This window comes from Xenopus tropicalis, chromosome 9, assembly GCF_000004195.4.
Source record: "Xenopus tropicalis strain Nigerian chromosome 9, UCB_Xtro_10.0, whole genome shotgun sequence".
NCBI lineage: Eukaryota > Metazoa > Chordata > Amphibia > Anura > Pipidae > Xenopus > Xenopus tropicalis.
In genome coordinates this window covers 55,117,921-55,131,125 of record NC_030685.2, presented here as the reverse complement: position 1 = coordinate 55,131,125, position 13,205 = coordinate 55,117,921, and the positions used below count along the sequence as shown (strand labels likewise).

Below are 13,205 nucleotides of genomic sequence, written 5' to 3'. Positions count from 1 at the left end.
TCAGTTATAACATACAGTATGATGAGACATACAAATATACAAATTGTGCTCATTTATACACACACACGCAGTGTGCAAGGTGCAATTTCAGATGCAATTTGCCATGTTTGTTACCCAAAATCAGCAGCGTTTTTGTCTAATGTAATTACAGTCATGAGTGGGAGTTGTATCTGACTTAGTTGCAGCCAATATGTCCAAATGCATGTAATTGCGCATTTTGATGAATTATGTGCAATTGTGCCAAAGATTTTTGGAGTCTGTGTGTGATTCTTTAGGCACACAACTGCTGCACCTATTGATACAGCATGCAGAGGGAATCCTGGAATTACAATCACCTTCATGATGGTAGTATCTCCAGGGTTCTCTTGAGTCAATAGGCACCCTTGTGTGTGATTCATTGGAACTGACTTGTCAGGGGCACAGCTGCATTTGTCATTTAGGCTAATGCCAAACGGGCGTATTCCCGGCAAGCCGATAAACACTTGCAGAGAATACGCCCCGCTACGCTAGATCTACCCTACCTTGTGCCTGCACCCAAGTGTATGAAATATGCTCGGGTGCAGGCACATGTAGCCGATATCTGCCAAAAAACATGAGACTTTGTATCTTCGGCCGAAAAATATATGCCATGCGCTGTGTGTGGCAACAGCCATATATGAGCAAGTGCAGGGAGTGGTTTAGGCACAAATATAAGTTTAATGAATGTGTCAATATGCCCAACAACTATGTTCATTTTTGTCTGCAATTGTGGCTTCATCTGTATATGAGCTCTTATGCCTGCGTGTGTGTGTGTATATAAATATATATATATATAGCATGATTTTGGTTTATCTGATCTATTGAACTATTTATTTTAGCTCTGTCGATGTGCTAACATTCCTTATTTATTTATTTTGTAGGCAAGTAATCCTTTGTATCATAAAGCTACGACCACTGTACAAAATCCCAACTTTAGTGGAGAGTGAAAGAAGAGCTTCTCACAAGAGTCCAACCAAACCTTAATTTTTTTTTATTTTTTTTCCTTTAATAAGCTTATGGCACCTTTAGATGAACTACGACTTCCAAAACCTAACAAAAGATTAATTTTTGAATGGTAGTGATTTTGAATTAATTGGCAATTTGTTGCAGTTAGCCTCATTGTCCTACTGTTAACAGTAAAAAATGATACTAGATACATTAGTTACAGTTACTAGTTACAGTGTTATGGTCTAGTTTTATCCTACAAAGCAGATTTATGTCTATCCTGTTGCCCCAATCATCTGAATTTCTCTTTTCCCTGCAATGCAGCTGGTTAGTACCAGATGAAGCTTGAAGTTAAACTTGTTTTAAAGGACATGTAAACCCCGCACACAAAAATTTATTCAGTGAACAGCCTCTTTGAAATCTTTCAATACCTGCCACTCTGGTTGTCCAGAGGTTAATAGTAAGGCTGCAACATTATCTCCTTAAAGGAAAAGTAACACTAAATTTTTTTAAGTAAAACGCTATTCTACCCTGCACCAATAACTGCCCTATCCTGCAAAGCACTTAGTATTTTTAATGCTTTAATAGAAAATACCTGCTAAAACTTGGCTTCCTGTCAATTGAACTACGGCGATACGGAGAAGGAAGGAGCTGCATCCACTATGCGACGATTGATAGACTCGATCAATCGATCATCGCATAGTGGATGCAGCTCCTTCCTTCTCCGTATCGCCGTAGTTCAATTGACAGGAAGCCAAGTTTTAGCAGGTATTTTCTATTAAAGCATTAAAAATACTAAGTGCTTTGCAGGATAGGGCAGTTATTGGTGCAGGGTAGAATAGCTTTTTTACTAAAAAAATAAAATTTAGTGTTACATTTCCTTTTATCACTTAGATTTCCTTCTCCTACTGTAACCTACTCGCCCCCCCTCCCCCGGGGTATTTGCTATGATTTCTGGCTTGTGGGCATGCTCAGTTGTTCTAAACCCAGATTACTAAACACGCCCCCAGTCTAGGAGCCAGTAAAGAGATGGCATTGCTGGTTCCCATAGAAACTCAGCTCTAGCTGTCTGCTTCAATATATTCCTCCTAATCTCAGCTTTACCATTACAGTGCTCAAACACAGCAGAACTTTTATGAAAGACAGTTGTGCCTGTGTGAGCCTGTATTCTTGATGAAATGTATGCTGAATAAGGGTCTGTGTGTGTGTATGCTGTTTGCAGATTTAAATGTATCTGATTATGTATCAGAGGAAAAATGGCCACCGGGTGAAAGCTGCTATTTGCTTTAGGAACATGTGATGGTGCTGGCAAGCGGAGGGGATATATGCAGTACAAATGATGCCATTTGGGTGGGGGAGACCTGCCCAACTGATATACATTGTAGGCAAATGTAGGCTTTACATGTCCTTTAAGCTTTCTTCTTTTCTCCTTTTGGTCTAGAAGAATGTCACAATGGTTATTTCATGCGTCTGTGTTCTACTCATTTGACATTGGACCTTGTATTTAGCCAACCCCATGGCTTTATCCTCATTTTAAATACAAAAATAGCCAATATTATATTTTATACTAGCTTGTATTATTTAGTATTTTGCCTTTTTTTAAAAAAATATATATTTTTGTGCATTGCTCACAAGTTCCATACGAAACTAACACAGAGGATTGTCTTGGCAGCTGAGATGTTACACACTGCCAAGTATACATAAATCCACAATACCATAAGAAGTAGGTACTATGGCATAAGTCAACAAACTTGGCAGCTTTGGTTCTAAAAAATAGCAGGTACCTCTTTGAAAGAGAAAAGAAATAAAAGGCAAGCACCACAGTGCACTTCACACATCCTAGTATTCTATCTTAGGGTACTGTTCAGCTGCTAGAACTGTAGCAACCCCTCTGAAACATTCAATCAAAGCAGTCCTCCCACCCCAAATAATTGCACTCACTGCAATGCAGTAGTAACTTCTGTATCAGTATGCAGAGATTTCAACTAACCCCATGTCATTAAAGACATTAAAGATTCAGAATTAGTTTTAAAAATCCAGAACTGGATTATCTTCCTAATAACAAGGTCAGTCTTGAGTATAGTCTCTGCCAGCCCAGACGGGAGTGGGCCTCCCTATGCTTCCACCTTCAGGGGTTGCTGCATTAAAAGCCTCTGAAAAATCCAAATCTAAAATACATTAAGGGGTGGTTAATATGTTCACCTTTCAATTAACTTTTGGTAGGGTATTGTACTACAGTTCAGCTGCAATGTGATACCCTGTACTGATAATGTTGGCTTGTGTTAGTATATCCCAATAAATTTTTGTTTAATATTGATTAAAGCACTATTGTACTTGCTTCTTTTCTATGTATTTTCTATGCATTTGTCAGAATTCAGCAATCAGTATAAAAAGAAATAAGGTTTATTGGGACAAGACAGTCACTACCATATTTATATTTTTGAAAGAAATTTGCATAAATAGTGTACAACTTTAGAATTTAAAAATGTAAAATAGTTAGAGTATCTGAAATTCTGAGGTTAAAGGCAGGCATTTACGATGATTACTATATTGGCTTGTCATCACACCACATGGATATTGCTAAATGGCTTTGCTGTGACTTACACTATGTAACATGTGAAACATTTTTTATTGATGATTATAGGGCAGCAAAAGGTTTGATTATGCAAGGAAGTAAATGCCCATAAAGTGGCACTAGAGTAGCGGTTCCCAAAGTGGGGCTGCTTGGCAGAATGGGTGGGGAACTAATGCCAGTTAGGGCAAGATTTTAGTAGTATGCTTATCTGCCCTTCTAGATACATCTACATACCCAGCTTGGGTTTTACTTTCTATTTTAGGAAGGAAAGCAGAAATAAAAAGGTGGACAAGTTTGTGCTAATTTAAAACCGTAATTAAAGCTGTGCAGTAATTATCAGTGCTAGCATTGGTTACAGTGTGGAGGCGTTAGGCACACTGGCCATTTTGTCTGACACTGCCCTAAAAAACTTAGTTAGTTGAGGTATTTTTCCCTGAGCAGGCTTTCTTAAATAAGATAACGTTCGGCAGAAAAAAAAAATTGAGAGGGGTCAATTATGCTGTTATGATTCTGGCTTCCAACCTGCTAACTGATTGCTATGTTAAATAAGCCCTTGAAATTCAAAGGTTTTAGCAGTATATGCACATATTTTGTGTTAAAGGGGTTGTTCACGTTTAAGTTAACTTTTAGTATGATGTAGAGAGTGATATTCAGTTTTTCCAATTATTTCATTTTTAGTACAGGAGCTTTCCAGTTTGGCGTTTCAGTAGCTATTTGGTTGCTAGGGTTCAAGTTACCTCAACAACCAGGGAGTGGTTTGAATAAAAGATTAGTATATGAATAGAACAGAAAGTTACAAAAAGTAACTAGAAAGGGAAGTTTGAGAACAAAATTAATTTTGGGTTGAAAAATGTGAAGTCACTGAATGAAATCTGATCTGTTGGCTCCGCCCACTTTTTCTAACCTGGAACTGCAGTTACCCAGTGACTAACTCGGCAAAGTTTAGGGACCCCAGGATTAATAGTTAGAGAACGGCAGCAGTTTAAATTTAAACCAATAAAAGTCAATAGGTAAATTGTGATTACTGGTTGGTGGGTGTGCCACTTTTTCTAACCTTGAGTCGAAGTCACTCAGTGACAAACAGTGGGCACCCTGGCATAAATAGTGTGAGAATGGCAGCATTTTAAATTTAACAAAAAAAAAATTCAATAGGTGAAGTTTGATTGGCTGTTGGTGGCTCCACCCACTTTTTTTAAAACCTAAAAATCTAGTCCCCTAGTGGCCCTGGTGTTAATACTGTGAGAATGGCAGCAGGTTGAATTTCCCCATTGAAAATCAATAGTTAAAATCTGATTTTGGTGGCTCCACCCACTTTTTCTAACTCTGAACCACAGTTACCAGGTGACTAGCTCTGCAAAGTTTGGGAACCTTAGTATTACTATTTAAATTAATATTAATATTTAAATATATTACATTTAAACACAAGAAGTCTATAGGTGAAATCTGATTGGCTGTTGTTGGCCCCACCCACTTTTCTAAACTTGGAACATAGTCACCCAGTGACAAACTGTGCAAAGTTTGGGGACCCTGACATTAAACATATGAGAATGGCAGCAGTTAAAATTTCCCCACTGAAAACTGAAAAAGTTTGGGAACCCTGGCATCAAACCAATAAAATTCAATAGGTGAAATCTGATTGGCTGTTGGTGGCTCCGCCGACTTTTCAAAACTAAAACTCCAGTCCCCTAGTGACCAACTGTGAAAAGTTTGGGGACCCTGGTGTTATTACTGTAAGAATGGCAGCATGTTGGATTTCCCCTTTGAAAGTCAATAGGTAAAATCTGATTGGCTGTTTGTGGCTCCGCCCACTTAAAAAAAAAAAACCAACTTGAATACATAATCATCCAGTGACTGACTGTGCATAGTTTGGGAGCTCTGGCATCAAACCAATAAAAGTCAATAGGTAAACTCTGACTGGCTGTTCACAGCTCCGCCCACTTTTTCTTACCTTGAACCACAGTTACCTGGTGCCTAACCCTGCAAAGTTTGGGGACCCTGGTGTTATTACTGTGAGAATGGCAGCAGGTTGGATTTCCACTAAGTCAATAGGTAAAATCTGATTGGCTGTTCACAGCTCCGCCCACCTTTGGCATCCAACAATCATCATATTTCTATTCAGGCTGACCCCATGACTGTGTGATTCAAGTTTGGGGAGTGTAGCCTCAAAGCTATAAGATTGGCAGCAGTTTCAATTTTCCCATAAAAGTCAATGGGTAAAATTTGATTGGCTGTTGTTGGCTCCGCCCACTTTTCAAATCTAAACCTGTAGTGACCAAGTGTAAAAAGTTTTACTGTTATTACTGTGAGACTGGCAGCAGGTTGAATTTCCGCCTGGTCACAGCTCCTCCCACTTTTGGGCATCCAGCAATCATCATATTTTCATTCAGGCTGACCCCATGACTATGTGATTCAAGTTTGGGGAGTGTAGCCTCAAAGCTGTAAGTGTGGCAGCAGTTTGAAAATCTTCCCTGTCAAAGTCAATGGGAAAATTGGGGGGTTCGGAGCAGTGCCACAAAAAGACGGGGGAGGGATCACTTAGAAAAGCACAAGCAACCTGCTCCGCTATAGGGTGAAGAAGTGTGGGGAGTTTGGGTGTTGTACCCCTAAAACTGTAGAAGGGGTAGCGTTTAGTTAATGGGGGGCGCTAAGAAGAAGAAGAAGCGGAAGAATAAGCCAAAGTCGCGGAACAGTATGTTGGGGGTTTCAACCCAACACAACAGTAACAATAAAGCTGTAGCCTCACAGAGCAATAGTTTTTCTTTGTTGCTGGGGTCAGTGACCCCCATTTAAAAACAGCAAAGCGTTTGAAGAAGAAGGCAAATAATTAAAAAATGTTAACAAAGAAATAATGAAGACCAATTGAAATGCTGCTTAGAATAGGCCATTCTATAACATACTAAAAGTTAACTTAAAGGTGAACCATCCCTTTAATGATGCCATGTTTGTATCATACTGCCATAGCTCTGCTTTACATGGTTATTTTGGTTAGTGACATCATGTTTTGCAAAACCTGCTTGGTGAGATTTTTTCTGTGGAATGGGGATACACAGGTTTTTATGGTTTCTGTACTTTTACGTTTTTCGAAAATACATATTGCTACATTACAAACAACCGCTATTTCTAAAATACTTGAGAAACATGCATAATAAGAAGCAAATGGATACTGACCTATACACTCACATACAGACCCATACTGACCTATACACTCACATACAGACCCATACTGACCTATACACTCACATACAGACCCATACTGACCTATACACTCACATACAGACCCATACTGACCTATACACTCACATACAGACCCATACTGACCTATACACTCACATACAGACCCATACTGACCTATCTATACACTCACATACAGACCCATACTGACCTATCTATACACTCACATACAGACCCATACTGACCTATCTATCCACTCACATACAGATCCATACTGACCTATCTATCCACTCACATACAGATCCATACTGACCTATCTATCCACTCACATACAGACCCACACTGACCTATCTATCCACTCACATACAGACCCATACTGACCTATCTATCCACTCACATACAGACCCACACTGACCTATCTATCCACTCACATACAGACCCACACTGACCTATCTATCCACTCACATACAGACCCACACTGACTTATCTATACACTCACATACAGACCCACACTGACTTATCTATCCACTCACATACAGACCCATACTGACCTATCTATACTCTCACATACAGACCCATACTGACCTATCTATACACTCACATACAGACCCATACTGACCTATCTATCCACTCACATACAGACCCATACTGACCTATCTATCCACTCACATACAGACCCACACTGACCTATCTATCCACTCACATACAGACCCATACTGACCTATCTATCCACTCACATACAGACCCACACTGACCTATATATACACTCACATACAGACCCACACTGACCTATCTATCCACTCACATACAGACCCACACTGACCTATCTATCCACTCACATACAGACCCACACTGACTTATCTATACACTCACATACAGACCCACACTGACTTATCTATCCACTCACATACAGACCCATACTGACCTATCTATACTCTCACATACAGACCCACACTGACCTATCTATCCACTCACATACAGACCCACACTGACCTATCTATCCACTCACATACAGACCCACACTGACCTATCTATCCACTCACATACAGACCCATACTGACCTATCTATCCACTCACATACAGACCCACACTGACCTATCTATACACTCACATACAGACCCATACTGACCTATACACTCACATACAGACCCATACTGACCTATCTATCCACTCACATACAGACCCATACTGACCTATCTATCCACTCACATACAGACCCACACTGACCTATCTATCCACTCACATACAGACCCATACTGACCTATCTATCCACTCACATACAGACCCATACTGACCTATCTATCCACTCACATACAGACCCACACTGACCTATCTATCCACTCACATACAGACCCATACTGACCTATCTATCCACTCACATACAGACCCATACTGACCTATCTATCCACTCACATACAGACCCATACTGACCTATCTATCCACTCACATACATAAACTATATATAAACAGCAATACTAAGGGGCCAATTCACTAAGGTACGAATCCGAATCACGAAATTCAATCATTTCTGATGATTGCAAAATTCACAAAAATTCTTTTTGTTTCAATACGAAAGTTTCGTACTTACGATCCGAAATTTCCGAAATGGCGATCCGGCACAAAATGTTCATATCTGAACAATCGGAAACGGCACGAAAATCTTTCTGCTTTGAACCTTTAGTGCATGATTTTTGAAGCCTCCCATAGGACTCAATGGCACTCTGCAGCTCCAACCTGGGCAAAGGAAAGTCATGATACCAAAGCTTGAATAAATTCCGAAACTTTCGTACAAATATGATTTTGTCGCACAAATTGTTGCAAAGTACAAAAAAGTTGCAGAAATTAACGAAAAATTGCAAAAAATACACACAATTCTAAAACTTAGATGAAATACTATTTTTGTTTTTATTCAGACTCAATCGTACATTGATAAATGGGCCCCAAATTGTAGATTTTAGTATCAAAATAGAATTGGATATAATGCTTGTTCAAGAAATCATCCAAGCCCTTCTTAAAGGAGAAGGAAAGGTAAAAACTAAGTAAGCTTTATCAGAAAGGTCTAAGTAAATACAGCCATAAGCACTTACAGTAATGCTGTAATTGTTGAGTCCTCTATAAAAGAAACACAGGATTTCTTGTCTCTTTTTTGTAAACATGATGTTCCAGTGTCTGACTTCCTCTCTCAGAAACATTCTTAATTCCCCGGGCCAGAGTCTGCGCAGTTCTCTCCTCTCTCCCCTCTCCTGTTCCCCCTCTCCCACCAGAATGCTAAGAACTCCCACCCCCCCTTAGGAATTTGTGATCTGAGCTATAACGGCTAGACTGCAGGCAGGAAGCTACTTAAAATGGCAGCTGCTGTCTTAAGCAAACGGAGAAAGCTTCTAAAGCTGTTTACTCAGGTATGGTAATGGTTTCTGCAGAATAAATATAGTGTTCTAGGTGGCACTAATGTGGCAAATCTATTGGCAGTAAAATACCAAAATGACTTTCCTTCTCCTTTAAACGAGAAGGAAAGGCTAAGTCACTAGGGGGTGCCTAACATTTAATCACTTACCTTGTACCCCGGGCTGGTGCCCCTGTTAGGAGAAAACTGCACCAGCCCGGGGTACCTGTAGCGCAGCGCTTCATTCTACGGCGCAAAATCCCTGGGCCAGCGCATGCGCATTGGAGTGAAAAGCCGTCTTTTTTGTGCCAACACGGAAGAAGGAAGCACTCGCTACAGCTACCCCGGGCTGGTGTGGTTCTCTCTTAACAGGGGCACCAGCCCGGGGTAAAAGGTAAGCGATTAAAGTCACTTTGGTGTGCCTAACATTTTGGCACCCCCACGTGACTTAGGCTTTCCCTCTCCTTCAAATTAGAATTAATTCCTGCAGCACCAGCCACACAACAAGCATCAAAGACATGATTCAGTGTAAAAGGCAGTAAAGGAATGTCACAGGTCCAGTGTTGCAGAGCCCTTAGGGTTCCTCCGGGAAGTACAAGGCTGATAATTCAAATGAATGGAATCCTGAATTGCTTTAACCTGAAGTGGCTAATAAAGTAAATTAAATAAATGCCCCTCATACCAATTCTATACTTTAAAAAATACTGTCATGAGAAAAACGCATCAGTTAAGAGAGCTTAAACCAGTAGAATCCTGCATTGAAATCCGTTTTTCAAAAACACACACAGATTTTTTTTATATTTCATTTTGAAATTTTACATGAATTTTCAGCAGCTGAAGAACAAGAACAATGGGAAAGTAGCAAGATAGCAGCTCCAAGCAGATATCAGAATAGCACTCAATAGTAAGAAATCCAAGTCTGGCTTGGGACTCCTACAGTTACATGGGAGTAGGAGAAACAATAGCATGTCTGAGAGCAGTTCTAATGTGTAGTGCCGGCTCCTTCTGAAAGTTCAGAACCAGGCACAATGGGCTGAGATGGCTGCTTACACACCAATATTACAACTACAAAAATTTTAAAGGGTAGAGTGAATTATTTGCTTTGTTAACAGTGTAATTAAGAAATAAAAAGTACACCATAAAAATCAAGACAGAATCCAATTAACTCTTAAACTGAAGTATGCTGATGGAACACAGCACATAGTCTCTGAAATACACCAATGAGATGCCTGAAATTATCACTGCTGCCTCCCATTAATATGAATGGGAAAGCCTGACAGCACTGATAATGGCACTTTTGAACCTGAAAATGCTCTAGATTTTAGGCTAAAAATAGCACTGATGCCAGCCCTGTCACATATTTCTTGCAGGCAGTGGTGTTTTCAGGCACTTCTGACAGCTGAACTGCTCCATTCTCCTGCATAATGTATCGCAGGCTAAAGGTTGCATACACATTACATTTATAGTTTGTTCGCCCACTCCACTAATGTTAAAGGAGACATATAGTATAAATCAAGAAAAACTCTAATCTTGTAGGCAGTTATGGATAATATACGGTGCTGGTTTTTACTTTGCTCTTAAAATTAATACTATTTGTAAAAATGGCCCCTTTATTGGAGCTCCCTGTAGATCCTCTCATGTCCCTGTCTGTGTTTTAAATAAGGGGTGGGTATGTACATTTAGTGCTGAATAATAGAAAGGCATATTTAACAAATTTAAGTTGCTGAGGAAATAGGATAGGATGTTCAAGCTTAATAAGTGATGCAATGCCCTCTTTCAGCTACAGAGGTTGACCCCCTAAAAGAACTCAGCTGTTTGATTAAAATCAAATTAATAGCAAATGCACCTTTTGGGTATTTATTAAAGATGCCCTGTCTGCTCATGCAGTGTAACAGGTAAGCTTTTATAGGTCTCTTTATGATCATCTGCAGAATGTATGTAGCTGTACCCATCAAGTAATAGCAGACAAACAGACTGTGGGGCAATTCAAAATCTGTCAAGTAGCATTACTGGTCTGATGGGTAGCTAAGGAATGTTAGGCCTAAATAAAACTATGCACTTCTTATTAAGTTGCTACCATTTATTCAATTTTCTGCAAGACAAAATGTTTAGTTCCCTCTGCACTGGCTGTACCTTATTGTGATAAAGAATTATATTCCGCAATAAATCATGACATTATTTTTTATGTTTTAGGTTACTTTATTTTAATAGTCAGGAGCACAAGCCTGGGGTTAAAGGTAAAAGTGATTAAAGTCACTGGGGGGTGCCTAACATTTTGGCACCCCCAAGTGACTAACGGGCATATTTATTATGCTGTGTAAAAAATGGTGAGAAAATTCGCCACACATCGCCAGGCTTTGCTGTGTAAAAAACCGTGTAAATTTTTGTTACGCGTTACGCGAACTTACTTAAAATACCGGCGTAAAATCTTTAAACAATTTGTTTACGCTGTTTTTTCAGTGAATTCGTTTTACACAGCTTAATAAACATGTCCCTTAGCCTTTCCTTCTCCTTTAAAGGAGAAGGAAAAATACAAGGGTGCCAAAATGTTAGGCATCCCCCAGTAATTGTAATCGCTTACCTTATACCCTGGGCTGGTGCTCTTATTAGAAGAAAACTGCACCAGCCCCGGGCTAGCTGCGAGTGAGCAATCCCCTTACCTCTTCTGTCTTGCACCCCTTACACATGCACTGTAGAGCAAAAAGCGGAACTCTAACAAAAAAAAAAAAAGTTGTTTTTCACACTACTGCACATGTGCAGGCCCGAGATTCCGAAGATAGATAAGAGAAGGAAGAGGATCGCTCATTCGCAGCTACCCCAGGCTGGTGGGGTTTTCTCTTAACAGCAGCACCAGCCCAGGGTATAAGTTAAGCAATCACAAAGGGGCATGCCTAACATTTTGGCACCCCCAGTCAGGGTCAGGCTGGGGGGTGCAGGGCCAACCCTAGCTTCAGCCTTAGGGGCCCCTGCAACCCCCGATGGCCCCTGCCGCATCCCCCCACACCCTCGAACCCCTCCCCCGAGCGATCCTAAAAGAAACATACCTGTGGTGCATCGAGGGAGGGAGACGACGGATCGTGGGAGCGCCCTGGGGGGGATGGGCCCGCTGGCCTATGATTAAGTGCTCCATACGCACAAACGCGTCAGGCACTTTTTTGCTTTTAATATGAAGAAATAAAGTTCGCATTTTAACAGATTCCTTGAGTCCGGAGCGCTCGATGTCCTATTTCTAATTCATGAGAAATCACCCTTAGCTGCGGGTTCGGGGCTTTGGGCACCCGGACCACCTCTGGACGCCGGTGAGAATGTTGTTTTCTCCTATTTAAAAATCGTTTGAATATTTGGATACTTAATTCCCAAGCGACAGGCTCGGGGTTTTCTACACCTGAGCCTACCTAGCCAGATCACCTGGTACATATACTATATTTTTTAATATAAGATTATTTTAGCGGTTGGTCACTTATACTTAGTTTAATTTAACTTTTCTTGGAGAAATCTAATTGAGTTTCGCTATTAGCGTTCTCTCTATTTGGGTGCAGGGCCCACCCTAGCTTCAGCCTTAGGGGCCCCTGCAACCCCCGATGGCCCCTGCCGCATCCCCCCACACCCTCGAACCCCCTCCCCCGAGTGATCCTAAAAGAAACATACCTGTGGTGCATCGAGGGAGGGAGACGACGGATCGTGGGAGCGCCCTGGGGGGGATGGGATCCGACGCTGCCCCCAGTGATTTTACCCTTCCTGCTTCTTTACATGCAATGGCTTAACTAGGGGACCAGGGGCCCTGGTACACAAATTGCACCTGGGCCCTTCCCAGGTTGACTGTATTGGAAATCTGGACTTTACACACTGTGTCAGCGTTCATAAATAAGGCCTTTTTTGTCTTGCTCTGTGTCCGGCTCTTAACTCTATAGCTATGTGCCTGACACTAAGGGGCACATTTACTAATCCACGAACGGACCGAAAGCGTCCGAACACGTTTTTTCGTAACGATCAGTATTTTTGCGTCTTTTTCATTGCCGCTGCGACTTTTTCGTATGTCCCGTAATTTTTTCGTCGCCGTTACGACTTTATTGTATATTTTCCGCAACTTTTTCGTCGCCGACGCGAAAACAT

General features: G+C 40.9%; 1 protein-coding gene across 12 annotated transcripts in view; it reads left to right on the top strand.

Moving 5' to 3' along the window:
* The window catches only part of itgb2 (integrin subunit beta 2), a 62,583-nt gene extending 61,074 nt beyond the window's left edge, over positions 1-1,509 (top strand). For all 12 annotated transcript variants that reach the window (XM_031893146.1, XM_031893144.1, XM_031893148.1 and 9 more), the window contains one exon: positions 900-1,509. In XM_031893146.1, the coding sequence (XP_031749006.1) occupies positions 900-965 (66 nt within the window). In that variant the 3' untranslated portion in view covers positions 966-1,509. The remainder of the gene's footprint in view (positions 1-899) is intronic.
* Positions 1,510-13,205: the final 11,696 nt, after the last annotated feature.